The following is a 22,794-nucleotide window of genomic DNA, read 5'->3' as shown; positions in this document are numbered from 1 at the left end:
TGAGAATGTATTTGCATGTACGTGTCCGTGCGCTTGCATGACCAGGCAGGCCTGGAGCTCCAGGCGCTCAGGGGAGCACAGGAGTGAGCTGCAGGCGGTGTATATGTGCGTTGTGCACACTCTGTGCACATGCAGGGGGTGTGCTGGGCCATGGAGGTGCCTTATATATGGGGTGAGGGGTGCACAGTAGTGTCACTGGGGTGTGTGTGACTCTGTGTGTTGCACACGGTGTCTGGGGCGGTGGGGGCTGGGCCTCGACCCACTCTAGGTGGGGCTGGAGTTGAGCCCCGCTGGCCCGGGGGTATCTCTGGCTGTCAGTCCCGTGGTGGGTGGGGGGCGCCCCCACCGGCGGTGATTGAGCCCCAGCTCTCCCACCAGGCCTGCCAAAATACAGCGAGACAGGGTGTAATTACCGGCACTTACCGCGGCCATTACCCCCCTCGCCGCTGCGCGTGACACACGACCCATCAGCTCGGCGTTTGCGCCATTAAGGGGCCTCATTAGCATCCCGGCTCAGAAGCAAAATTACCCTCACTGCTCATTTCAAGATGTCATCAATTTTAATTTAGGGCCCAAAGATAGTACAATGGGAAGGCCCTCCCCGGGCCGCCGCACACGGAGGGGTGGGGGAGGGGCGCGGGGCGCCACCGGGGGCGGGGGCGGAGGGGACCGAGGCGGAGGGGACAGAGGGGAGCGGGAGAGGTGGGGGAGGAGCGAGGCGGGAGGAAACGTCCCTCTCCTTCCCAAGAAAGGAAAAGGACCCCAGGCTAGATCCTCCACTGGCACCCCGGGAGGGCACAGGGGGGACCGGACCCCCCCCCAGGGCCATAGGAGGTGGATGTCTGCGGCCACACGCATGGAGTGAAATGCAGGGCTTGGCTCTTCCCTTCGGTCATTCCTGTGACTCCCACAACCACCTTGAGAGGTGTGGATTGCAATCCCCATGACAGATGGGCAACCGAGGCCGGAGGCCCCCACCACACAGCCAGCCAAGGGGGGCCCACCTGTAAATCCAGGACTCCCGGGCTTTGAGGCCCCCTGCCTTCCGGTACTCAGCACCCCTGGCCTGTGGAATAGCCTCCCAATCAACAGCCCGAGCCTGTGGGTGGGGCAGCCACCCAGCCTCCCTGACACTGGTCCCCAAATGCCTCTCATCTGCAGCGGGTCTGTCCCCCCTTCATCAGGCCTTTGGACATTGGGTATCCCAGGCCTGGAATGTCCCCCCCCCCATGCTCCTCTCCTCCCCCGCCCCCATGCTCCTCTCCTCCCCCGCCCCCATGCTCCTCTCCTCCCCAGCCTCAGGACTCAGCTTACCACCACCTCTGCCCCTTTCTCCAAACCCATGCTGACTCACTGCCACAGGCTGACTTGCTTGTGTCCCCCGTGCCCACTCTAGCTCTTGGACACCTGGACTGGCCCTTATCCATCCAAGAATTCTCCAGAAGCCAGCACTGGGCCAGCTCCCAGTGGGTGCTTGGCATTTGTCAAGGGAATGCCACGCCAGCTCACTAGTGTTTCTGCCCCCAGGTTCCTCTGTGCCCCCCTTGTCTGGGGCACAGAGGAACCACAAGGAGTGGAGACTCCAATCTCTCCCTCCATTGTTTAGATGAGCATCTGCGGTTCTGTGAGAGCTCAGGAAGGACTATTTCAGGCTCTTGATGACAGGAGCAGGTGTGCATGAATGTTTGTTGAGTGAATGTATAACTGACTGAGTTCACGAACAAATGAATCAGTGATGGAAAAACCTCCCCCCGGGCCTTGTTCAGGTCCCTGCAGCAACAGAAATCTTGGCGAGTTCCTCCCCGGGCCTTGTAGTGACTTGACACATCAGTGTTGGTGGACAAAGCAGAGGCTGGGCACATTCTACACCCTAAAGTCACCTCTTTCTGAGTGAGTGAAACCTCACAGGCATCCCCATAGGCCTCTGGCTGGTCTTTGGGGTTTTGGAAAGTCCAGTTTGAGAGGGGTACGTGGGGTTCCTCCTCAATTTCTCAGTATTTCAGGTCAGCTCTGCCATTTGTCCTAATTCACAATGGAGTTCAAAAAAGACCCTGAAGCCCACGGGCCTTAGATTCTCCAAGTGTAAAGAAGGAGGCCATGTCCCTTATGATCCTCAGGCCACCGTGGTGTGAGGTTTGGTGACCTGGCAGCAGGAGGACGGCTAGGACTGGGGGTGCGCACAGGCTGAGGAGAAAGGGCGTGACAAATCACAGTGCCTGTCACCCCACCCGGGGCCTCCTGCCCCCACTGGCCACCGCCAGGGTGAAAAGAGAAGGCAGGGCCCCCAGCCCAGAGCCCTGAGACGGGGTCCCCACCGGCAGCAAGCGCCGCTCCCCGGCCTCGCAGAAGACAGATCGCTCCCTTAATCACTCTGGAAAAGAACCCCAAGCCGATATAATATTATAATTAATTAATTCACTAAAAAGGTATTAAATTTCTCTCCCCCCTGTGGATATTATCTGAATTCATTGACCTTTAGAAAAATCACCCTCTAATTGTAACCAGGTCCAAAAGCATTTGCAGCCCGTCCCTTTTACATTAATAATATCTTCCCGGACTCGGCTCTGGCTGCTTAAATATTGTATAAATTCCACTGCCCCCTCAGAAAAGGGAGCGCAAAGAAAAAGGATGAGGCTGGAGGAGACAGAGAGGGGGATGGGGGCTGGGCCCCAGGAGCTGGGGGTTAGCCTGGGTGGTGGGGTCAGGAGGGGCATCAAAGGGGCTCTCTCCACTGCCTTAGCTGACCAGGCAGGTGACTTGGAGGGGTGGGGGGAGGGGAACAGGCTTTGAGGTGGGGCAAGGAGACCGGTTGCAGAGGGAGAAGGGGTGTTGAACTTGGGGGTAGTTGTTAGGAGGCTGTGTGTGTATGTGGAGAGGAGATCCATAGCATGTATCAGCCTCATCCAAGTTAATGGCTCCAAATAATAAAGCAACAATCTCTGATTTAAAAGAATCGTGTGTGTAGAATTCCAAGCAGGACATTCTGAGCGTCTGCTCTTTCTTTCCCAGGCTGCCCGCCAGCTGGCACGGCACATGCAGAAATCCAGAGCTGCCTAACATAGACCAGGTAGGTACTGTGGAAGAGAGCCGTGGGTGTGGACAGACAGGCAGACACAGGACCCGGAGCTGAGGACAGGGGGATCCTCCTTCCCATCTTTGGGAAGTGTGCCAGCTCCAGCATTGGGACCCCAGGGAACCCAAGGGAGCTACAGCTACTTGTCCTTTCCTACCTAACTTGGACCCCCTCCCCAGACCCCACATCACACTTCAGTTTGTTCTCAAGGTGTGTGTGTGGGGGGGGGGGGGTCACTTCCTCCATGATAGGAAGGGAAAAGGGCCTACCAGGTCACCCGGCCTTCACAGCCCATTTCCCTGTCTGCCTTTTTAAAATAAATGTTCCCTCTGTGTACCCCACACCTGGAAAGGTGTAGTCAGCTGCAAAGAGCAAGGATGGGGAGTACATTCCCCTTATTTAATCGGGGACATTCAGAACCACCAGCTAAAACTGACTGCCTGGCTCCATTCCATTGGCAGGTGAAGGCTGCACAGGCCGGTTTCAGATACACCTTCTGGTGGCTTGTTGAGATGACCTGGGCAACTCTTAAGGAAGCTAGTAGGCAGACAGGACCCCTGGGCACAGTGGAAGCCACCCAAGCAGACAGCCTGGAATGTTCAGTTCAGATGAGACTCCTCCACCCCCACCAGTCCCTGGTAGGCAGAGGCCTGGCCTGGCTCAGAGCGCCCTCTTGTGGAAAGAACCCCACCCACACCCTGGATCCTGTCCAACACCAGACCCACCTATCCAGGATGCAGATGGTGGCCAAGGTGCAGGAGCCCAGGGACCAGAAGGCCAGCAGGTAGATGGGGAAGGGGGTTACGGTGGTTTTAAGGGGGCTCTGTGAGGAAGCAGGGGAATAGGTTTCCACTCCACTGAAAGAATCCCTGGGGGAAGGGGAAGACCACGTAGGGCAGGGAGACATTTCTTAATCACCCGGAGGACCGGCCCCTAGACTTCCTAGATTTTAGCTCTCCAGTGCCAAGGAAGCCAAGCCTATGTCTTCAGGTGTACCCCAGCTGGAACCCAGGGCTCACCCTGGGGGTTCAGAGTGGGGTTCCCAGGGCACAGACTAGATTCAGGTCACTGGGTGGGACCAGGAACTGGAAGGAGGTGCCAGTGCCCAGGCTGGCACAGATTCTGCAAGGTCATCCCCGGCTCCATCTGACCTTGAGATTAATCCTGCAACCTCCGCCAGCTCAGCGCCAGCTCAGCCACCCTAGCGCCCGGGCCGCCTGGCCTCTTTTTCCCCCTTTTCCCTCGCATGTTAATTGCTCCAGCGCTGATTTGATCTCCCATTCCACACAGAGGAAATTGCCCTCTTAGCCATTTTCATCGTAGAATTTTTTTTTAAATTAGGTGTCTTCGGCCGCTTTGGCCTCTGCCTGCAGAGACTGTGTAAAGTGGGAAGGAGCTGGGTGAAGCTCGAGAAGACCCGCTCTTCTCTCCTCCCAAGATACCTTGGACCCCTCACTGTCCCCAGCCCATTTCTTCATCCTGGACGGGATCTCAACCTCCTGGAACCTCCAAGAAAGGCCTTAGGGAACCACTGCAGGGTGGGAGGGCTGGGGCCCAGACAGAGGAGAGGATTTGCAGAAACCTAGTCTCCAGGAAGCGCCAGGGCAGAGTGGGAGCAGAACCATATTCTTGACTCACACCCAGTGTGCTGTGCGCCTGTCCCCTCTCAAAATAACTCACGAGGGTTCCTTTCCCTAAACCCATAGAAGGACACAGCCCCACAGTTTCTAGAAGCCTGTCCTGCAAGGGAAACAGAGAAGAGGGGCCAGCCTTGTCTCCAGAGTGTCCTGTTAGGGGTCTCGAGCTGGGTCTCTGGCACCAGGAAGGGGGAAAAGCTGGAGAGGGCCTCACTAGGCCAGGGGCGGGCAGTCCAGGGCTGAGGTGCCCCAGGGAAGCAGCTGAGGATGGTACACTGGCTTCTCTGCAAGGCAGTCGCCACAACTGTGGCTCCTGGATCTCAGGCCACAGCTGGAGGTGTGGGACCCGTGTGGCTGCACTGCCACCTCGTGGCCTTAAGGAGGCACAGCGCCCCCATCAGCACTAAATTGCAGTAAGTTAGCTTGCTTCTCCAGGTTCCCCTGGGGCAGGGCGGAGGCGCTGGGAGAATCCAGGCCGCTTCCTCCCCTCTGTACCCATTTCTGACTCCCTCTGTTGTCAGCCTAGGCCGCGCCAAAGAGATGGGACAAGCAGGTACAAAGCACAGTGTTTACTAAAGGCACACAGTGGGAGGTCCGGAGGGGAGCTGTTCTTCCAGCAGGGACCCCGCGCTCCACCCTGAACCCAGCCCCCTCTTCTGGCCACCCCACCGTCATACCACCCTGGGGGGAGTTGTTAGCACCAAAGGGGGGTGGGTGCCCCTCCTGTGGGGGGAGTACCAGGCTGGGGGTTGGGCTTGTTGCCATTCAAGTCCCAGAAAGGCAGGCCTGGGCACCCTGGCCAGTTCCTTCCACAGAGGAGTTTCCTGAACCCCTGCTCCAGGGTGTCCTCCATTGGAGGGGGGCACTCAGCCTCAGAAGGTAGGACCTCCCCTGCCAGGCGCTCTTCTTGCCTCTAGTCCACCCTGTCCCCTCTGTTCCCCCTCATGATCTCACCCCCGGAGCCCATTCCCTTCCAGCCCCATCAAGAGGGCTGCCTCTGGCGGGGGCACTGGGACAGGCGGGAGCTTCTCCCGACCCCACAGGCTGCCAGGCTGGCACTAAGTCCAAACGGGGCCAACAGGGAGGAGTGAGGCAGGGCAGGTGGCTACTTCACACACAAGTGCAGCCTGAAGGGTGGGAGGGAGGAATCCCCCCAGCCCCCAGGCCTGCCCCTGTTCCCTGGCACAGGGGCAGCCGGCGTCACAGCACGTCGCCCTCCTCCATGCTGAAGCTGCTCCGGCGGCTGCTGGCCTTGGAGGCCTCAGGGGACATGGTGGAGAAGAGGGGGTCAGAGGCCAGCGGTAGCAGGGAGTCGTCCAGGAGCATGAGGTCCAAATCCTTCTTGGACAGGTTGGGGAATGGGGAGCCATGCTCTGGGCCCAGGGGGTCGGAGTAGCCTGCGGTGCCCTCGTCACTCCCACCCCCAAAGCCCAGGCTGTGGCTGAAGTCCAGGTGATGGAATGGGGACGGTGGCTGGGCAGGAGGGGGCAGCGGGGCCTGGGGGGGCAGAGCTGGCAGCGCCTCGGGGTCGGGGACCTCTGCCCCCAGCATCAGAGCCTCCCCTGGGCCCTCCTCGCTGGGGAGCTCCTGCTTCACCACCTGCTGGGCCAGCTCAGCCATGTTCACGCCTGATGGAGAGGTGGTGGGGAGGCCGTGGACTCGGGCCTGCATCTCCAGCTCCTGCAGGGTGGGGAAGCAGACAGAAGGCTGGGGCACACACCCATGGCACCCACTGCCAGACCTCCCCCGTCTCTGCACCTCCACCTGGGGACGTCTCGGCTGGAGGAAAGCAGAGTGTGGCTCTAGAGTCTAGACCAGTGTTTTTTCAAACTACAAGTCGTAACTCATTAGTGGGTTGTGAAACCACTGTGGTGAGTCTTGACCAGCTCCTTTCCATTTTTTAAATTGAAATAGACTTGTCTAAACTAGACCGGAATAGAAATTATCAGAATGCATGGCATCTATTAAGGATGAGTTTTCTTTCATGAAACGTCAATTTTTCACTCTGAGCATGTCTGTGTGTGTGCTGGATTTTAACGTAGATTGTATTACCCACCGTGAGAACTAGAAGCTGCTGCCAGATCATCCCTTGTACATACAGAGGACCAGTCTCAGGTCCAAAGGGGACAAGAGAACCTCAATAGAGTCAGGACAGGACTGGAACTCGGGGTCCCAGCAGCTGGGTTCTCTGTCCAGCCGTGTTCCCTAGTTCCCCTGTGGTGATTCCTAGTACTTCCACCAAATGCTACCACCCCTCTGCCTCCCAGGCACTCGGTGGGTCTGCCCTTTCCTGTCCCCTCAGGTTAGGTGCAGAGTATACTTGAATTACCAAGCACATGTGAGCAGAATGGACATGTGGCACCTTAAGAAGGACACACAGCTCTAACAGCCCACTCTAGATGCGCCTCACCACCCACCTGAGCCCCAGAATGAGGGTCTCACAGAGCAGAGCCTGCAGTTGGCATCTGCTGCTTCACCATCCTGGGGTCTGTTTGTTAACGCAGCAGAACAACCTGACTCCCAAGGGCTTCCCTCCTCAGGCACATCATTCCTCCGTCTCCAATTTTAGGAGTGTGAACCTTGCCCAGGGTCAGGGGTCAGAGCTGCCCAAGACGTCCACTTTCGGGGCCAGACCTGGATGCGGAGCCAGAGCTGCTTGTTGGTCATCTCCAGGCGCCGAGAGTGGTTCTCCAATTCCCTGGACTTCTGCAGGTCCTTCTGCATCCTCCGGATGTAGTCGACGGAGGCCTTGAGGATGGTGCCCTTGTTCCAGCGCACGTCCCTGCAGCCGTGGGTCGAGCAGAGTCAAGGTGCTTGTCCAGAGGGGCGGCCACATGCTTGCCCCTGAGCTGGTTTCAGACCCTGTCAGACCCAGTCTGGACCATCAGCGCCCTACCTGGCCACTCCTTATGTGTGGCGGAAGGCTGGTCTCAGGCTGCACAGAAGGGTCCTCCCAGGTGACTTCTGTTGCCACAGCCCACTTGGTTAATCCCACAGAACCAAGTAATCTGGAGCAGATCTTCCAAGCCTACCCTTGGCCCTCACTGTTCCCAATCTCTACCACCTTTCTCCTTTCCCCCAGTAAAACGCCCTCAAGAAATTTCTGCAACTCGACACCTCCTCCAGGAAGCCTCCCTCCTTCCCAGCCTCACTTCCCAACAGGGGAGTGTCTGTCTTGAGCTTTCCTGACTTGGGAGAGGGAGGAACCTTCTTAGACAGACAGGAGTGCCTAGGAAGGAGTCTCCCCTCACCAGCCTACTAGCAACCTGCTGGGCGTGGGGGCAGATGATACTGGTAGGCTGCCACTCAGCTCCAGACCCCTCCCTCCCTCCCACCCTCCAGAAATCTGCTCACAGGTCGTTGGCCTTGGGGATCAGCATTCCCAGCTCCTTGATGCGGTCGTTAATGTTGAACCTCCGTCTCCGTTCAACTACAGGAGCAGATTTGCAGAGGAAGCCATTAGAAGGATGGATGGGGAACCTACCAGGGTGGGGCGCCCCAGGAGCAACCTACGGCTTAGGTTTAGCCTTCTAGGAAGTAAGGGGTGACCAACACTCTACAGGTAGAGGGGGTCAGGGCACAGAGCAGACACAATTAAGGGGTGCTATGAGGAACAGCCAGCCTTGGTCCGCAAGCTGCGTGGGGGTGAACCTGCCCCCCACCCCCACCCCTCGGTGGCCTCAGGCTCCAGACCTAGAGAACACAATCCCATCAACTGGGATTTCATGACTACCCTTTCCAGGGAGGGTCTCCCACCCCCTCCCTCCTAAAAAAGGAACTGGAAAGAAGGTAGTAAGGACCACACCCACCATGGAGTCACTACCGTGGGGGGTGGAAAGCAGGAGAGGTGCGTGGGCTAGGGAGGCTGGCCAGAGCGTGTGGGTCAGCCAGCCCTGGAGAGAGCACTGGACAGGGCAGACAGGACTTACTCAGGTTGTGATTGTCTTTCTTCTGCCGCTCCTTGGCCAGGGCTCGGCTCTCAGCGTCTGGAGGCCAGAGGAGGAGAGTGTTGCTGGGAAGGAGGCTCGAGGAGGGAGGGAGAGGGGGCGGAGGCTCGAGGAGGGAGGGCGGCAATACCTGTGAGCTCTCGCTTTTGGGTCAGGTCCGCAGGGCAGGAGCTGCTGGTGACACCCACCAGGGAGGCTGTGACCTGGGGGTCGCTGCTGTACACGTTCAGGTGGCTGCTGGAGAGGGGCAGCTGTGCGGGGAGGGCAGGAGAGAGGCTCAGGGAGAGGCCCCCTCTCTGTGGAGAGTCCTCTTCAGGGCCCATAGTCCCAGGCGCAGCTGTTGTCAGGGTCACCAGGGGCGTCAAAACTCGCCTGGGCCCCTTCTCCAGCAACTCAAGCTGGATGTCTGGGGTCAGAGCTGAGCAGGGGCCCTGGAGTGGCTGAGCAGTGATGGAATTAGGTGGGGTCTACGGAAGCCCTAGGGAGGGGCCTAATGAATTCTGGAGTTTTTGGAGGGTTTCCTGGAGGGTGTGGTACTCCATTGAGTCCTGAGCACAGAGGTGAGGAAGGGAAGGTGCTATGGGTCGGGGGTGGCACGAGCCAATGAGCTGAGGACAGCAGTTGCCAAGAGCTCAAGGTCAAGGAGTTCGGTGTGATGGGCAGGGGCAGGCCATGCAGCTGGTCCTGGATTCTGGAATGGGCACCCTGGGAAGGCTGAAGCCGGGGTCTGACAGGGCTCCCACCATAGGAGTACAGAGCAAAACCGCAGGCCCAGACTCCCTGCCGTGCACGCAGGACCTACTGAAGGGAACAGATGATTGCATCTCTCCTCAGCCTCCTCCCTCCTCAGCCCTCCTGCTGGCTGCAGGTTTAGACCCAACTGGTCCTGGCCAGCTCCTGCAAAGCCACTCAGCAATGTCACCTGGGCAGTAGGGACTGTGGACTGACTCCTTGACTCCCCACTGCAGGAATTAGGAACTCTTCCTCTGTGGTGAGGACTCTGGGCGATAAGAGGCTCAGGCCCAAGGTGCAGGGCCACCCAGTTAAGGTTTGGGATCTCAAACCAAGGGGATCGGCCCCCTGCGGTGCCACCCACTCAGCTTCAACACTTGTCACTCTTGGGCTGAAGCTGCCCTGCATTTTTTTGTCTCATGTAATCTTCCCACAGTCCTGTGAGTGGATGGCCTCACACCCATTCTGCAGCAGAGAAAATGGGCTCAGGATGGTTGAGGGGCTTCCTAACATCAGAGCAGAGCCAGGCCTCTGGATTCCAAGCCCAGTTACTTCCCACCGGCCTCCTCAGCCCTGTCTGGGACATCCAAAATGTGGCCACACTTCAGATGCTGTCAGAGGGACAGGTTCTCTGGTTGGGGGGGACAAGGCCAGCCTGAGTGAGGGACATGGGCTTTTGCTCTCTGGGGCCTGGGTTTGGTAGAGGAGTAGAGCCGTAGATTCCAAAAGGAACTCATCAGCTCCTACCTTCCTGTGGACACACCACTGCCCTCCCAGAAGGTCCTCTCTGCCTCCCTTCTTCCTCCCCGGAAGCCTCCGGAAACCGCCCAGCCCCCTTGCTCCCCTCCGAAGCCCCATCATGCACCCAGGCTGAGGCACATCTTTCTGGATTCGTAACTCTGCTTGCCCCTGGTCACATTATTTGAGGAAGTGACCCCCTCCCCATCTCTACCCAGATGCCAGCTCTGCCTTGATGAGCCCTCTGCAGACTCAGGGTCTCCGTGAGTCCTGTGAGCCACCCTCCCCCGTTCATACAACCCACCCACCCAGCCCAGGAATACCGTGTTGGGCATCTGCATTTCAGGATTGATGTAGCCCAGCACATTGTCCAGACGCATAATGTTGTCAATGACGTCATCAAACTGGGGGGAAAAAAAAAGAAAAGTCAATCTGAAGAGGGTCCACCTGGAGAAGGGCAGAGGGGACAGTGCTGACCAAGAAGGATCTTGGAGGCACCTCATCCACTCATCTACAAGAGGAGGAAACGGGCCCAGAGAAAGGATGAGCTGTCCAGGTCCCACAACCAACCCCAAGGCCAGGAAGGACTCTTTACTAGCCCCCTGCCAACCCAGGGGATGGTTTATTTTGTTTTGTTTTGTTTTTTTGATACTGGGAATCCCATACCAAAAACCCAGCTGTGCCACTGAGTACATCCCTAGATATCATTATTTTTATTTTGAGTCAAGGTCTCTCTCTCTCTCTAAATCCACCCTGAACTGGCAATCCCCCTGCCTCCCCTGAGTTGCTGGGATTTCAGGCACCATGCCCCATGAGGTTCTTGATCTACCTCTACCTAGGGCTTCGATGGGGGTGCTGGGCTTTCCTGGCTGCGTCTTATGTTTTTCCATAGCTGAGTTTTCACAAGTAAGGATGGTGCTTGCCCTCAGACTGGAGCGCCCCGAGAGCAGAGCTGTGTCTCCCTCAGATGGGGGCTCTCTGAGGAGTCAGCGTGCCTCTGCCATTAGACCAGGATTCCCCAGAGCACAGCCTCCGGCAGCACCAGCTCTACCAGCACAGTGGCCACTGGCCGGCTGTCACTCACCTCCTTCTCAGGGTTGGAGCTGATGTGCAGCATGGCCATGGGGCTGTTGGGTGCACTGTTGCTGGCTGAGGTGGACAGCACATGTCCAGCCCGTACTCCGGGGGAGGCGGCTGGTGGGGGCTTTGGGGAGCCCTGGGCGGGGCTGATGTGGGCAGCGAACTTGTTCCCGTAGGTCTCTGACAGGTACTCCCGCACCTTCTGGTGCTGGGACTGCTGCAGGTGGTAGGAGGTGGGATTCTCCAGGTAGGACTGCACCTGGGAGAAGAAGAGGTGCCAGTTCCCATGGGGGTCGGGACCAGGGGCAGGGGGTAAGCGTGGCCAGAGCAGGCCTTACCTTTAGCACCTCCCCGGGCACAGGCGGCGGCGACTGGAAGTGGACGGGGGTGTTGATGGCTGGAGTGGGAGGCCCCCCCAGTTGTTGCTGCTGCTGCTGCTGCTGCATGTAATGCATGACGGCCTGCTGCTGCATGCGCTCCCGCTGCTCCTCCTGCTGCGCCTGCTCCCGCATGAGCTGCATGCGCAGCCCGATGCGCGATGCCATGGTGGCTGCTGGCCCGGGCTCCCTGCAGATGAGGGGAGACAGGTCTATGACGCACTTGTCTTCCTCATGGCCCTGGGGCTCAGAGAGGGGCCAGTGCCAGGGCAAGTGAGACTGTTCCCATTGTACAGGAGGAGAAACTGAGTCCAGAGAGGGGAAGGAATTTGTCCAAGGCCACTGAGCAAGCTGGCCACCGAGCTGAGACATGACGCCAAGTTTCCTGGTTGCTAGATTGGAACTGAAGTTGCTCTCTTCTTCATCTGTTGCAGCTGATTGGCCCCCAACTTGGAGTCAACCCTGACTCCTCTTCCTCTGGTCTGTGTCCTGATCCTGTAAGATCTGGCCTCAGTCACTTCCTCCTCTGTCAACACCTCTGCTACTCTCCCCTGGGCCAGCCTGCGCCACGCCTTCCCTGAGTGGCTTCCTGATGTTGACTCCCTCTTTCCATCCTTCCCTACCGCGTTCTGCTCACAACTCAGTAATTACACGGATCTGGTTAAAACCGAAGGCAGTTCCTTTCTGGTCCTCTGCTCCGCAATCTCCTCCGTGGCTCCTACTTTGTTCTGAGTAAAAGGCAAAGTCCTTACCCTGGCCTGAAAGGCTATCTATGATCTGCTGCCCCTGCATATTCCCCTTGGACGTCACCTCCCGCTGTTCTCCGCCTGGTTCCATCTGCTCTGGCCACACCTCCAGCTTCTGCAATCCTCAAACACCCCAGGCATGTTCCCACCTCAGGGCCTTTGCACTTGCTGCCCCCTCTGCCTGAAATGCTCTTTCCACAGATACCATAATGCTTCACTCCTTCACCTCCTCCAAGGCTCAAACGTCACCTAACAGTGATGTTCCCTGACCATCCTATTAAAACTGCAAACTCCCTACCCCAGCCACCCCCCCATGCTCCCCAAGGCCCTTCCCTCTTATTTTTTCTCCATATCAGTTATCGCCATCTTAAATACTATGCATTTTTGCTTACTTATTTCATTCATTGTCTGTCCCTTACTTACTAGGAATGTGAGCCGCCCCTAGGGCAGGCATTTGTCTGTTTTGTTTACTGCAGTACCTTCAGCCTCTAGCCTGGAGCCTGGGACTCAGATGCTAAGTCAATGAATATGATATTTGAACCAGGCACTGGGGACACAAATGTGGTCCCTGAGCTCACAGAGAATATAAAACCCCCTGAGGAAAGGGCCACTTTAGGGCACCAGGTGCTGAAAGTCCGGGAGAATGCTCCCTGCCCTTAGTACATCAGCCCTGATCTACTGTGGGGCAGATGTGACTGAGGCCCCCAAGCCTAGTCTGGAAGGCAGGAGGATGGGACAGAATGAATCCTGCAGCTGGGCGCACTCTGTCCCTAGCTCACCTGGTGACCCTAGGCAAGTGCCTTCCTCTCACTGAGCCCTCCGCTCCTTGTGCAGAAAATGAAAAAGTTGGATGTAGAACACAGTGATCTCCTTTTTTTCCTTTTCTTTTTTTTTTTTTTTAAACAGGGATTGAACTCAGGGGGTGCTTAACCACTGAGCCACATCCCAGGCCTTTTTTTAAAAAAATATTTTGTTTTAGTTGTAGTTGGACACAATACCTTTATTTTATTTTGATGTGGTGCTGAGGAATGAACCCAGCACCCCTCACGTGCTAGGTGAGCGCTCTATTGCTGAGCCACAACCCCAGCCCCCACACGCTTTTTTTGTATTCTATCTAGAGCCAGATTTCACCAAGTTGCTGAGGCTGGCTTTGAACTCAAGATCCTCCTGCCTCAGCCTCCCAAGCTGCTAAGATTACAGGTGTGCGCCACCATGCCAGGTGGACCCAGTGATTTCTTTCATTTTTTAAAAATGAATTTGTGTGTGTGTGTGTGTGTGTGTGTTACTGGGATGCATCCCCAGCCCTCTTTATTTCGAGACAGGGTCTCACTCACATTGGCCTGAAACTTGTGAATCCTCCTACCTTAGCCTCCCAAGTACCTGGGATGACAGGTGTGAACCACCATGCCTGCTGGACCCAATGATTTCTAAAGTGCCTCTCAGCTGCCATGGGCTGAGGCTCTCTGGGAGGTGCAAGGCCCTTGAGGGTACTCCAGACCCCAGGAGGGTACCGGGAGAGGCTGGAGGGTCTTTATCCTGGGGATTTTGCCAGAGGCAGAATGACCTTGAGGTTGAGCAAGGGCTTTCAAATAGGGCAGATGTGGGCTGGAGCCTCAGTTTCCTCATTTGTAAACAGCTTCTAGTTGGGAAGATTGGGGAGAGTATTAAATAAAAATAATGTGTCAGTGCACGACACCTGCCAGGCTGAATGGGTGAGATACAGATCAGCAGGAGACTGGCAGGGTGAGCTGGGCTCTGCAGACCAAAGGCCAGAGCTGCGTCTCAAGCTCCTAGGAATGAGCCCGACCTCGGGGAGAGGCAAAGGAAAGCAGCAACATAGACATGGTACCAAGTCAGCATCAGCAGAAAGTTCTGGCAAATACCCAACGAAAATCACTGGATCATGGAAACGATAGTAATTGGGGTTCATATGAGCATTTATTATAGGTCAGGTCAGGTGCTGAACATTTGCTCCTCAAAGGTCCTATGAGATAGAGAAGGAGAGACAGAGGCACAGCCAGGGACTGGTCTTGCAGTCGGGGCAGTGCTGGGACATAGTCCCAGGCACTTGGGCTATGGGTCCATGCTGGGGAGGGAGGGTCTCCCTATAGGGTGGGGAGGGAGCTTGTCCCTAGTTACACAGCTGGTTGACCAGGGTCAGGCATGGAGCCCAAGCCACCTGACCGCCATCCAGAGCTCCCTCCACCACCACGGTCAGCTTCCCTACCGAGTGGGAAGCACTATTCACCCTCAAGGTCTGCACTATTCACCCTAGAGGTCTGAAACGCAGTGTCCAGCCCCTCACCCTCCTTCCTTCTCTTCCCCTTAGGCCATTAATCTATGAAAGGGCCGCCTCAGCCCAGGGGTCCTCCCAGAGGAGGGAGCAGAGCCCCCTTACCCCTCCCCATCCTGAGGCAGCCATACAGCTGCAGTCTCCACCAGGGCTCACCCCCCCCTTCCCTGTGCTCCTACAGAGGGGTGTCCCTGTCCTCGCACCCCCACTGCACACTATGCACACTAGCCCTACAGACCTTCAGGCTCTGAACCCAGCCCAGCGGGCTCCCCGCAGCTGCACCCCACACACCCACGCGCCCTGGGCTGCCCCTCCCCAGTACAATCTGACTTCAGTTGGCCCTGGGGGTGGAGGCACCGGGCCTGGCCGTGCCAGCCAGCTCTGGGGGTGCTGGGGGAGAACGAGATCCTTGTTTCCCTGACAAAGAGCCGGGTGCCTGGCCCTGCCCAGCTGGAGCAGACTTGCAGTGAGAACTCTGCTGGGCCCTGCTCAGTCTCTCCCTGGCTGGGTTGACCTCAATTCCCCATCTGTAAAATGGACACATGAATCCCTGACCCCTTTCCTCCCCCACCTGCCAGGGATCTGTGTGACCCTCCTGGGGAAGGATGTGAGAGAAGGAAGAACAGTGAGGAGTCCTCATGCCAGAGGTTATGAGCAGCCCTGGACGAAGCTTTCCCCTGCTCCACCTGTCTCTTGGACAATGCTGTCACACCCCTGGGAACAGAGTTTCAGCTTCTTCCCTCTCCTGGTTCCCAGCTTGGGTCGCTGTGGGTGTGGTCTGGTTGGGAAGGTACGGGATGCAGGCAGGGAACTTGCGGGGCATCTACCGCAGATGGGTGGTCCAGGGGATACCCCAGGCATGCTAAGCCTGTTTGCTCACTCTCCAAGCTTGGGGGCCATTCACCGCCTTCCCCAGCACCCAGCAGAGCCAGAAAGAGCTGGAGGAGGGACAGGGAAAGTCACTGTGCTCCTGAGCCCCTCCCTCCAGCGGGACCTCCAGGCCTGGCGAGGGTCCACAGGCACATATTCAGGACACCAGGGCCTGGTGGATCTACCACACCCAGATCAGCCCCCACCCCAGGTGGCACTTCCTCCTGAGGGGAGAGGTTTGTCACCCCAGAGAATTCCTGCCCTGCCCCGTGGTGTGGCCACCCTTAAGACCCACCAGTTGCTTCCCACTGCTGCTCGCCCAGGACCTCTCAGCAACTCTGCCTCAGCCCAGTTCTGAGTTCCAGCTTAGCCACAAGTGGCCCACGGACTGCCTGCACTGACCGGGTGACACTGGAAAATGGCTGAACCTCTATGGGCCTTACCGTCCTCATCTCTATACATGAAGCCAATGGTAGCACCTGCCTCAAGGGGCCGCTGTGAGGATTCAAGGGGGCCTGGGGTGGGGAACTGGCCCGCAGGCCCTCAGGCGTTCTTGGAGGGGGCAGGGTTCTGGTCTTCTGGGGTGGGGGTGCCAGAGCTGGTTTCATCCAGCCTGTGTGGGGGCTTCCCCATCAGCCATTTAAACCTCAGCAGGAGCAACCTGGTCAGAGTCTTAGTCCTCAGATAAGTGGGCAGGAAAGGGGTGGGGGAGATGGGGGGAAAAATCACTGGACCCCAGGAAGGAAAGGCAAGGAGAAAGAAGACCTCAAAACAGGAACGTCACAGCCATCAGAAGAAGAGAGCAAAGTTGTAGCACTGAATGGAAAAAAAAAAAAAACGAACTGCAGAATAAAATGGACAGCCTGAGCCCAGTTAGGCAGAAAACGGGTGTATGTGTAGAAAAGACTGGAAGGCTCTTCCTACTGGGAGCAACATGCTTACTGAATGCTTGCCACAGGCTGGAGCTGCCCCTGTGCTTTTCAAACATCAACTCATTTATTCCTCACAACAACCCAATGAGGACATTTCTACCACTGTCTCCATTTTTCAGGGAAGAAACTGAAGCACCGAGAGGTGAAGGGACCTGTCCAAAGTTCTCCAGCAGACCGACAGCAGAATGAAGAGGTAGCCAAGGCAGTCTGGCTCTGGGGCTCCAGCCTTTCGTTCCTATTCTGGGCTCCCCAGCACCCTGAACTGTTGAGAGTGCTTGCCTGGGGGGGGGAGAGGGCTACCCAAAGGGGTGGCAAATGGGAATAGGTTTATACAGTTTCTCTTTCCACGTAGGAAGCTCTTAACTTCCAATGTGTGCATGCGTGACTTGGGTGAGTCTTAATAAAGTGGGAAAGGAGACAGGAACAGCTTCTGGGGGTCTGCGTGGGGTCCGACTGCTACCAATCATATCTGAAGGGACATCTCAGAGAAGGGGTACCCCCAGCTCACCCTGTCCGGCCCAAGCCCTACTCTGCGCAGTGCAATGGTTGTTCAGGCCAGCCAGGGAAGCCGGGGGAGGGCACTGGAGTAGCCATCAAAGGCAGGGATCAGGGCTGGCAACCCCGTGCCAGCTGGGGCGGCAAGGCCAGGACACGGGGCCCAGCTGGGTTTCCACTGCAGCCCCAGACGTGAACCTCAGGGTTCAGAGGGGCACAGTCTTCATGCAGTGCCTCTCAAACTGCTTTTTAGCTGAGTCAACGTCCCCTTGATCGCTTGTGGAGCCTGAACTACTGGGGGATTTTTCTGTTTTCCACGTGATCCTTTAAAAATTGGAGCGGGAAGCTGAAGCCCATACGCCCCCGTGACCCAGAGAGTCCACTCTTACTTCTATGCCTGCCAGAAAAGCACTCATGTGTTCACCAAAGGACATCTGCAGCACCGTGGATGGGAGCCCAAGCTAGAATCCACCCAAAGAGTCATTAAAGAAAAAGGGATAAAGAAGAGTGGCACAGGGACACAGCAGAATGCTGCTCTGCAATGAGAGCGAACCACTGTTGTCACACACAACACCGAAGGCTCTCACAGACACTGTGTCGCAACAGAAGCCAGACACAAAAATGCTCACAGCACGATCAGTGCATGTAAGGTTCAAAAACAGCCAAAATGCATCTCCTGTGTTAGAAGTCAGGATCCTCAGTTGGCCTTGGGGGAATGCCTGGGAGGGAGGACCAGGTGGGCTTGGTGGGTGGGGGGACTCCGAATGTTCTGTAATTGGTGGCAGGTGTTGGTGTCTTGTTTGTGATCTTTGGCCAGCAGCTCAGTTGCAGTTTGTTTCATTTTTAGAAGTCACGTAAGAGTGAAGGCAGACCTTACAGAGTTTAAGAGTGAAGCAGATTACTTTCTACCACACACAAATGTGTCCACGACTTTACAATGCCTTTGGTACCAGGCACCTCCAACAGATGGCTAGTATGTACCTCACTGGCAATTTGTATGTATTTGCTAGCCTGAGAGAGGCTAGCAAATGCACAAAAGGCTTTTATGCATACAGATGCACTTCACATTATATAGAGAAAAAAATTTTAAATCCCCATGTCCAGCAATAGGTAGTAAAATAAGTTACAGTGGGTCCCTCCTGATGGTTGTTATGCTTACAAATAAACACCATGGGGATATATCAAGTGACAAAAAGTAGCATGCAAAATTTTATAAAAAGTCTGCTCATCACTGTAAAAATGAGAATAACCTCTTGGGAGAAAATATACAAAATTATTTCTGACTTCCTTGGATGATGCAATTAGGAGGAGTGTTTGTATGTGTTTTAATCTTTTGGAAGAGTGAACACATGTGTCGTTTTTTGCAAACAGCTTATGCTAATGAAGTTCTCATTATGTGCCAGGTTCTGATTGAAGCACCATATTTAATTTTGACATTCCTTTGCAATATGAGTTTCATTATTGTCCCCGGTTCACAGATGAGGAAACACAAGTGCAAGAGGCTGTTGCTCCAGGCCCCGGAGCATCAGGTCCTGCAGTCTGGCTCCCCGCCCTAACCCTGAGCTAGGAGTTTGGCTTCCCTCCTGTGATCTGGCTGAAGGTTGCACATATTGTTTTAGGGATTCCCTCTGAAGAAGTCCCCAGCCACCAGAAGTTTTCAGTGGCTGATCTCTTCTATCTAGCCCCAGGGCCAGAGGGTGTCCAGGATGATGGAACTATCTGGAACCCTCAACCACAGAAGAAAAAACTACCCTTCCTCAAAGGGTAGAGATAATTTCCTGTATTCCCAGAAAAGCATGTCTGACGGATGAAACAACAAAGCGTGTGATCCCAGCGGCGGGGATGCCTGTTAGGTTCTGTGCCTTTGTGGTCGGAAGAAGTTTCCTTCTCATTGAGTCTGTTCCAAATTTCCCACTGTGCAGGAGCTGCAGTCAGTTCCAGGGGAATTCACTGACCACCAAGGGAGGCCTCCTTAATAGTCCCCAGGTGGAAAGGACCCCGGGACCTCCTGGGAGCCTCTCAGCCTTGGGAAGGAAAGAGGAGGGGAAGATTCCAGGTTCAGGGTTGGTTCTGTTTTTTTCTGAGCTCCCTCTGGCAGAGGAGGTGGTATGAAGGCCTGGTGAACTGCAGGAAACGGAATAAGAATGTCTACATAATCCCCATGCCTTAGGCAAGGCCATTCCAAGTCCCAGAGGCAGTCATGGGTCCCCCTGGGGTCTCGGGGGCATTGGCTTGGCCCCAGTCCAAACAGAGCCGGGGTGGGGAGGTCTCCTATGACTCCCAGGGGCCCTCAGTCCTGCCCATAAGATTCCAGGAGAAGGGCAGAGGACTTGGGATCAAAACATTTGGGTTCACATGGCATGGCCTCTGTCTCCCCATTGGTCCACAGGGCTTGACAGCTGGGTCCACCTCTCTCACAAGACTGTGGTACCCTGCATGGGGATCCTGGGTGTGGGACCCTCTGCAAGGGTGAAAGTGTGGGCAGAGAAATGTGTCTTCAGTATTATTGCTGTTCACTGTCACTCTACCCAGGTCCACTGGGAATGTCCGTGTACAAGTCCCTGCTTTCTGCCCCTTTTAAGTTCCTTTCAGAATGGACCCCATCCATCTGCCCAGGTAGCCACACAGCCATCTGAGGGCCCCAGGCAGTTGCAGCATGATCTCTACCTCTCTTCACTGGACAGGGGCAGAAAGGCCTCGCCCAAAGCCATGGGTGTTTATAGAACGTGCAGCAGTGGACCTGAGAAAACGTGAAGAACTATATTCAGCTCTGGATTCTAAAGGCATATTGAGTAGGCAGGCTACCTAGCACAGTGCCTAGCACATTGGAGACCCTGAATAATATAAGTTATTATGTTATCTGGCCATGGCTCCCTAGAGGTTATGAAGGGTGGCCATGGGGCCCTCTGGCTACTTCCAATATTGAAAAACAGCAACCTGACTTCCCTGGGTTAAGTGTGCACTGTTTGATTTGGAAGGTTCTTGTACAGGAAGCAGAAATGAGGTCAGTGGTACATGCTTTCAACATTTTTAATTCATTGTTTTTGGTCTTTTTCTGTTTTGCTGAGATACACATGATCTCAGCAAAATGCACAGATTCGAGGAGTGTGTTGGCGGCCTTTCAACAGGTGTGTACCCCTGTGCGACCACCTAGTGGAGTCAGACAGCAGCCCCAGCACCCCAGAAGGCTGCCCCCAGGACCCCACCCAGAGGGCAGTTGTAGTCCGACCTTCAGCACGGTGGCTGAGTGTCACTGATCTCCAACAGCATGTAGAGGCTGGGATGGGCTTCTGTATCTTTCATGCAAAAGAATCACTCTGCCAAGTAGAAACACTTGGCACTGGTTGATCCAACTCCTATTTGTAATGAATAAAGATCAGAAAATAGTGAGTTACACGAGGAAGCCAAGGCTCCAGAAGGAGGCCTGCAAGTCACACCCCAGTGCAGCAGAGCAACCCTGGGACCCGGACACACTCTGCTGGGAGGCAGGAGCTGCAGGCTGGGGCGGGTGCAGTCTGAGGCTTATTTTTAAACCTCTGAGCCCCCAGCAGGACTGGGGAGGAGGGAAAGGAAGGGGAGGGGAGGAAGGGCAGCAGCTTAGTGGCCTCCAGTTCCCACAGCCCAGGCCCATCAACCCCAAGTCCCAGCTCACATCCCACAGGAAAGGGTGGGAGCCGGCGCCTCAGCCTGACCAGCCTGTCTGCCTGGGGCAAGGCGGGACCACTGTGCTGCTCACGGGGCAGCTTCAAAGGCCTTTCCAGACCAGAAAGGCGCCCATCCTATACCACAGGGACGGTGCATGAGGCCTAGCCCACGAGGACTGTCACGAGTGGCAGACCAGGGAGGTGAGGGTGGGGAGACATGTAGGTGGAAGATGGAGGGGCTGGAAAGGTCCTGGGGTGCTCCACCCAGGTGACATGACATGCCTGGATCCAGCCAAGACCCCCTGCATGCCCTTTGTCTCTGCCTCTTGCTGGTCCGTTGTCTCCCTGTCTCTCTTTCTCCTTCTCTCACACACAGGCTGCTGAATCCCTCACCACAGTCTAAGGTTCCCCTTAGCAGGCAGCCCCCTTTCCCCATGTTGGAGTGGGGCCAGAAGACTGGAACCCCCCTTTTCCTTGCCCCCTGTACCCTACTCCTGTAGTGTCCACTCCAGTGTCCTGCCCGTGTCTACTCCGCTTTGTTCTCTAGTTGTTTACTGGCCACCTATTAAGCTCCCCAGGTACCAGGAAGCTTCCAGAAAAATTACCTCTCTTCTTTGGAACATCCACCCCTCTCCCCCATTAGGGCAGACACAGGACCATTGGCCATGCTCGACCAATAGCCCAGCAAACGCTCACTCATCCCAGGTCACCAGTTCAGCAAGTACGCCCTGTGTCCCTACCAGGCCCATGTTAGACCTCATGCAACCCCACAGACACTTCAAATGGCAGAGGGGAAACTGAGACTCAGAAAGGTTCAATGTCATGTTCAAGGTCACACCTCAAAAACAGTGAAGTGGGGATATCAGCCCAGGTCTCTCGTGGGTGTGTGACCACCACTGGCTCTAGCAGAGAGGAAGCCAGGGACATAGGAAAGACCCCCATGCAGATAGGTTACTGTCTCCTGCACTCCAAGCCCTGCCCCACTCCCATGTCATGCCACCCTCAGTGAACCCTACAGAAGGTCCCCAGAGAAGCCCAAGCACCCCTCAGACCTTCCCGATGCCCCAGGACGTGGGAAATCCCCAGCTGCAGACACTCTTTTCTGCTAAATTGCCCAAGGATCCATGCGCAGGAGCCCTGGGAACCATATATCTGAATTTCACGGAGGCAGTTAACATGGACCGTGAGAGGGTTGCGGGGCGGGGGGGGGGGGGTTCTATCAAGGTAGGACCAAAATCTGATGACCTGGATCAGAGACCTGGCACTGGACCACTGTGCAGTGAGCATGGAGGGAGAGGGTCCAGCCCACAGATGGCTCCTTAGACAGGAAAGGGGAAGGGGAAGGTCACAGAGGCTGCAGCTGTGGGTACCCCTCCCCCACTAAGCCTGCCCCCTTCCCCAGCAAGCAAAGGGCACTACGTTTCTATGGATGATAGGTAGGTTAGCCCCTGTGGTCCCCAGTAGAACAGAGTTCCAATCTGGCTTTGCCTCTTCCCAGAGATGTGACCAGGGCAGGTGCTTGAACTCCCAGAACCTCAGTTTCCCCCTCTGTACAACAGATGGCAGCCAACCCACCTTTCTCCGAGTAGGAGGGGAGGTAAAAGGAGCGGAAGCTCTGATACACCTGGCCTGGAGGGGGTAGTCTGCCTGTGTTAGCTCCCTGCCTGGTGGCCCCTGTCCTCCCAGCTGGAGTTCCGATGGCAGGGGCCTTACTGCTCAAAGCTTGATCTGCAGGGCATCGCAGCCCCCCCCCCCCCCCCCCCCCGCCACTGGTTGGAACACAGTCTCCCAGCCCCAGCCTGGGCAGACAGAGTCAGAAGACAAATCACCCAGGAGACTTACGGGCACCATCAAGAAACTACTTATTGTCTGCTGGGGACTTAGTTTCAAGCATGAAATTGGGTGATATGTGGAGGAGACAGCAGGGAAGTGGTGGCCCCAGGAGGAGAGAGATACAGGACAGACGGGGTACCCTGAACCTCACAGTGAACTTGAGCAAAGAGGCCTGCCTCTCGGGCCCCAGAAGAGCTAAGTGGAGACCATAGTGCTAGGCTCCAGGCTGGCTCTGTGCTCGGTGGCCTCACTGGGCACTGGGCTGTGGCCTGCCAGGTGGAGGAAGCAGTTGATGTCTATGGGGAACAGTCTAAAAGTCGGGGTGGCTACCACTGGAAAAGCCACCCGACCGCCATGTGAGACACACCCATTCACACACCGCCTCTTGCACGTAGAG

The 22,794-nt window shown here is 56.2% G+C and overlaps 1 protein-coding gene across 4 annotated transcripts in view; it reads right to left on the bottom strand.

Annotated features, from left to right (window-relative positions):
- Positions 1-5,277: 5,277 nt before the first annotated feature.
- Tfeb (transcription factor EB) overlaps positions 5,278-22,794 on the bottom strand; it is a 45,619-nt gene continuing 28,102 nt past the window's right edge. For 2 of the 4 annotated variants that reach the window (XM_026383477.2, XM_026383478.2), the window contains exons 2-10: positions 20,150-20,276; positions 11,546-11,774; positions 11,212-11,466; positions 10,451-10,531; positions 8,788-8,908; positions 8,640-8,696; positions 8,065-8,140; positions 7,345-7,492; positions 5,278-6,390 (exon numbers count right to left, since the gene is read on the bottom strand). In XM_026383477.2, coding sequence (XP_026239262.1) covers positions 5,911-6,390; positions 7,345-7,492; positions 8,065-8,140; positions 8,640-8,696; positions 8,788-8,908; positions 10,451-10,531; positions 11,212-11,466; positions 11,546-11,752 — 1,425 coding nt within the window. In that variant the 5' untranslated portion in view covers positions 11,753-11,774; positions 20,150-20,276 and the 3' untranslated portion in view covers positions 5,278-5,910. The remainder of the gene's footprint in view (positions 6,391-7,344; positions 7,493-8,064; positions 8,141-8,639; positions 8,697-8,787; positions 8,909-10,450; positions 10,532-11,211; positions 11,467-11,545; positions 11,775-20,149; positions 20,277-22,794) is intronic. The other 2 variants (XM_026383480.2, XM_026383479.2) reach the window with 1 other exon arrangement.

The sequence above is a fragment of the Urocitellus parryii genome, chromosome 8 (genome assembly GCF_045843805.1).
Source record: "Urocitellus parryii isolate mUroPar1 chromosome 8, mUroPar1.hap1, whole genome shotgun sequence".
Lineage (NCBI taxonomy): Eukaryota > Metazoa > Chordata > Mammalia > Rodentia > Sciuridae > Urocitellus > Urocitellus parryii.
Note: the sequence above shows the minus strand (reverse complement) of the source record. Positions and strands in the feature narration are given on the sequence as shown.